The sequence below is a fragment of the Sardina pilchardus genome, chromosome 1 (assembly GCF_963854185.1).
Source record: "Sardina pilchardus chromosome 1, fSarPil1.1, whole genome shotgun sequence".
Taxonomy (NCBI): Eukaryota; Metazoa; Chordata; class Actinopteri; order Clupeiformes; family Clupeidae; genus Sardina; species Sardina pilchardus.
In genome coordinates this window covers 2561153-2565131 of record NC_084994.1, presented here as the reverse complement: position 1 = coordinate 2565131, position 3979 = coordinate 2561153, and the positions used below count along the sequence as shown (strand labels likewise).

General features: G+C 41.7%; 1 protein-coding gene across 1 annotated transcript in view; it reads left to right on the top strand.

Annotated features, from left to right (window-relative positions):
- The first annotated feature begins 1832 nt into the window (after positions 1–1832).
- LOC134071913 (NACHT, LRR and PYD domains-containing protein 3-like) overlaps positions 1833–3979 on the top strand; it is a 19641-nt gene continuing 17494 nt past the window's right edge. The window contains exons 1-3 of the mRNA XM_062528883.1: positions 1833–1905; positions 3374–3565; positions 3877–3979. The exon at positions 3877–3979 is cut by the window's right edge and continues 11 nt beyond it. Coding sequence (XP_062384867.1) covers positions 3426–3565; positions 3877–3979 — 243 coding nt within the window. The 5' untranslated portion in view covers positions 1833–1905; positions 3374–3425. The remainder of the gene's footprint in view (positions 1906–3373; positions 3566–3876) is intronic.

The window sequence follows — 3979 nt, the reverse complement described above, 5'->3', positions numbered from 1 at the left end:
ATACACAGAAGCACAAGACATATGCTCTATAAACACACTAAAATACACATGTACATGCATATACACAGAAGCACAAGACATATGCTCCTCAACACACTAACATACACATGTACATGCATATACACAAGACATATGCGGTACGGCTACATAAATGAATGGGGAGGAAAGAGTTAAACATTCATGACAAGATGAGTTGCTTTGCTCTTGGTGGTATGAACACAATTTAACCTCCTGATACAGAACAAGCCCAGTCAGTTCTCTACAGGGAGTGTATGAGACTCAATCAAAGGAATATGCAGCCATCCCTATTGGTCTAGCCAGACGCCACTCACTTGCTGTTGATGGCATGAACACACCTTAATATCCTTATACAGAACAAGCCCAGCCAGTTCTCTACAGGGAGCGTCTGAGACTCAAGGAAATGACAAGAGAATACAACTCAACACTGTAAGTCTGTTTGTTTACTAAATATGGGTTGTTTGCAGTGATTGCTAGATTTCTCTTGAGGTTTGGAGGTGTTGGTACATAACATGTGTATGTAATGTTTGTATGGAGGGCTATTTGTGGCCCTAATAATATCGGTTATATACTGTATGGACATGTATGAGTATTGAGATTGTTATTATCTCTTAGCTTAAACTGCTATTCATATTTTAAGACTGCCCTATTCAGAGCTAGCCTACAGTACATAAACTCAACAGTCACATTTTGGCCTACAATAAATGTTGTACTAGATATATATTATACTACTGTATGCATGTGTGTTGGCCTGTATGTTGTGATTACAGTGTGGGTCACAGATATATGATACTACTGTATGTATGCATGTGTGTTGGCCTGTATGTTGTGATTACAGTGTGGGTCACAGATATGATACTACTGTATGTATACATGTGTTGGCCTGTATGTTGTGATCACAGTGTGGGTCACAGATATGATACTACTGTATGTATGCATGTGTGTTGGCCTGTATGTTGTGATTACAGTGTGGGTCACAGATATATGATACTACTGTATGTATGCATGTGTGTTGGCTTGTATGTTGTGATTACAGTGTGGGTCACAGATATTGCACTATGCAGATAACACGCACATCAACGCACTCACACAAACACAGGTGTGCACACATGCACATAAAAACACAAGCAGACATGCAAGCATGCACACACGCACACACGCACACACACACACACACACACACACACACCCCCCCTCCCCCACCCACCACACACACACACACACCGTTCCTTTCCTCAGGGTGGATATGATAGGAATGCATATTCAATATTCAAGACGATATCAAATAGTTTCGCTCCAGAGAGTTTCCCTGTGAGTGAATCAGTCCAGCCAGTTCACTACACTGAGCAACTAACTGGACATTTATATAGAAAAAACATTTATATTAAACAAGCTCAAGACTTTATATATTATTATCATAAGTACTTTTTGCTACCATACAGCTGAACATGGTGGATCAGTTTAGTATTGCCATTGTGCATTTGCTGTATAGATCTCAAAGAGACACAAATGAATGGGGAGGAAAGAGTTAAACATTCATGACAAGATGAGTTGTTTTGCTCTTGATGGTATGAACACAATTTAACCTCCTGATACAGAACAAGTCCAGCCAGTTCTCTACAGGGAGTGTAAGAGACTCAATCAAAGGAATGTGCAGCCATCCCTATTGGTCTAGCCAGACGCCACTCACTCTCTAAGTGCTTGTGATTGGACCAGTGGTATTAGAAGGGAATGTGCAGCCATCCCTATTGGTCTAGTCAGACGCCACTCACTTGCTGTTGATGGCATGAACACACCTTAATATCCTGACACAGAACAAGCCCAGCCAGTTCTCTACAGGGAGCGTCTGAGACTCAAGGAAATGACAAGAGAATAAATCTCACAACTGTAAGTTCCTTCGTTTACTAAATATGAGTTGTTTGCAGTGATTGCTAAATTTCTCTTGAGGTTTGGAGGTGTTGGTACATAACTTGTGTATGTAATGTTTGTATGGAGGGCTATTTGTGGCCCTAATAATATCGGTTGTAAACTGCATGGACATGTATGAGTATTGAGATTGTTATTATCTCTTAGCTTAAACTGCTATTCATATTTTAAGACGGCCCTATTCAGAGTTAGCCCACAGTACATAAACTGAACAGTCACATTTTGGCCTACAATAAATGTTGTACTAGTTATATATTATACTACTGTATGCATGTGTGTTGGCCTGTATGTTGTGATTACAGTGTGGGGCACAGATATATGATACTACTGTATGTATGCATGTGTGTTGGCCTGTATGTTGTGATCACAGTGTGGGGCACAGATATGTGATACTATGCAGATATTATACCATAAACATGCACATCAACGCACTCACACAAACACAGGAGTACACACACGCACATAAAAACACAAGCAGACATGCAAGCATGCACACACACACACACACACACACACACACACACACACACACACACACACACACCACACACACACACACCCCACACACGCATACGCAAACTCACACGCACACACACGCACACGCACACACACACACACACACACACACACAGGCAACGTTCCTTTCCTCAGGGTGGATATGATAGGAATGCATCTTCATGACAAGATCAAATAGTTTCGCTCCAGAGTCTCCCTGTGAGTGAACCAGTCCAGCCAGTTCACTACACTGAGCAACTAACTGGTAATTTATATAGAAAAAAACATTTATATTAAACAAGCTCAAGACTTTATACATCATTATCATAAGTACTTTTTGCTACCATACAGCTGAACATGGTGGATCAGTTTATATTGTACATTATAATCATTTTCTTCATCATTCTCTACTTGTCTATCTACTGGACTGTTTTTGATTACTCCATATTGTACATTATAATAATTTTCTTCATCATTCTCGACTTGTCTATCTACTTCAATTTCAATTTCATTTCACTCATAGAGTGCCACAACATTACACATGTCTCATGGCGCTTTACAGAGTGTTAAAGATTCAGAGAGAGCCGTGGTGGTACTCGTCCGTGGCCTGCATGGTGACCAGGCGAGTAACAAGGGCGAGGAAAAACTCCCTGGGATTGGAGATACATATGGGAAGAAACCTCTAGCAGATCCATGACTCAAGGGCCTGACCCATCTGCCTAGGGTCAGCTAGAGGGCAGTAAAGTCTGTAAGCATGAGAAGTGAATCGGTTAGTTAGGTGTAGAGAATAGAACGTGGTGTTTTAAGCCACCTGATATACATGTTACAGAGGAGGCAGAAATATAACACTTCTGATTCTGCCTATTCTTCTTCTCAACAACAGGTGTTGTTGTTTACTTCCTGGTCATTTGTGTTTGTGTTGTGATTATGTTAGTAGTGATATGGACATCAGAGTCTAGAGAGACTCTCCCACTGCTGCTGCCAGGATGAGTGACAGCAGTGATCAGGAGAGAGAGGAGGCTGCAGGCCTCAGACCAGAGGATGTGCTACTCCGGTGGATGACCTTGAAGAAGGACAAGAAAGTGGATCCTAGCATCAAATTAACACACTCTGTTGATGATGTTGAGTAAGTCGGTAGACATACACACACTCACAGACACACACAGACACACACACACACACACACACACACACACACACTTAAAGCATCACACATATGCATGCAGACTCACACACACCCCTGTTATACAGTGTATTTGATGCATAAGTCATAAGTCTCCGCATGGTGTCCATGCTCAGGAGAGCGGGTTAGAACTTCACTTAGTCATTGATGGTGTGGTGTGACTTGTGATGTAATGTTAGTGTAAGTGTGAACAAATATAATCACAGAGGAATGAGTTGATGTTAGTCAGTGTCTTGTGTCTGCTTATGTAAAAGCCCACAGACACACAGACCTCCATCTCCAGTGCCCAGCTGTGTGTCCATGAAGAGTGATGCGTCCATGGGTGGTATACCCAACTTCAGCAGTGAACCAGTTCCA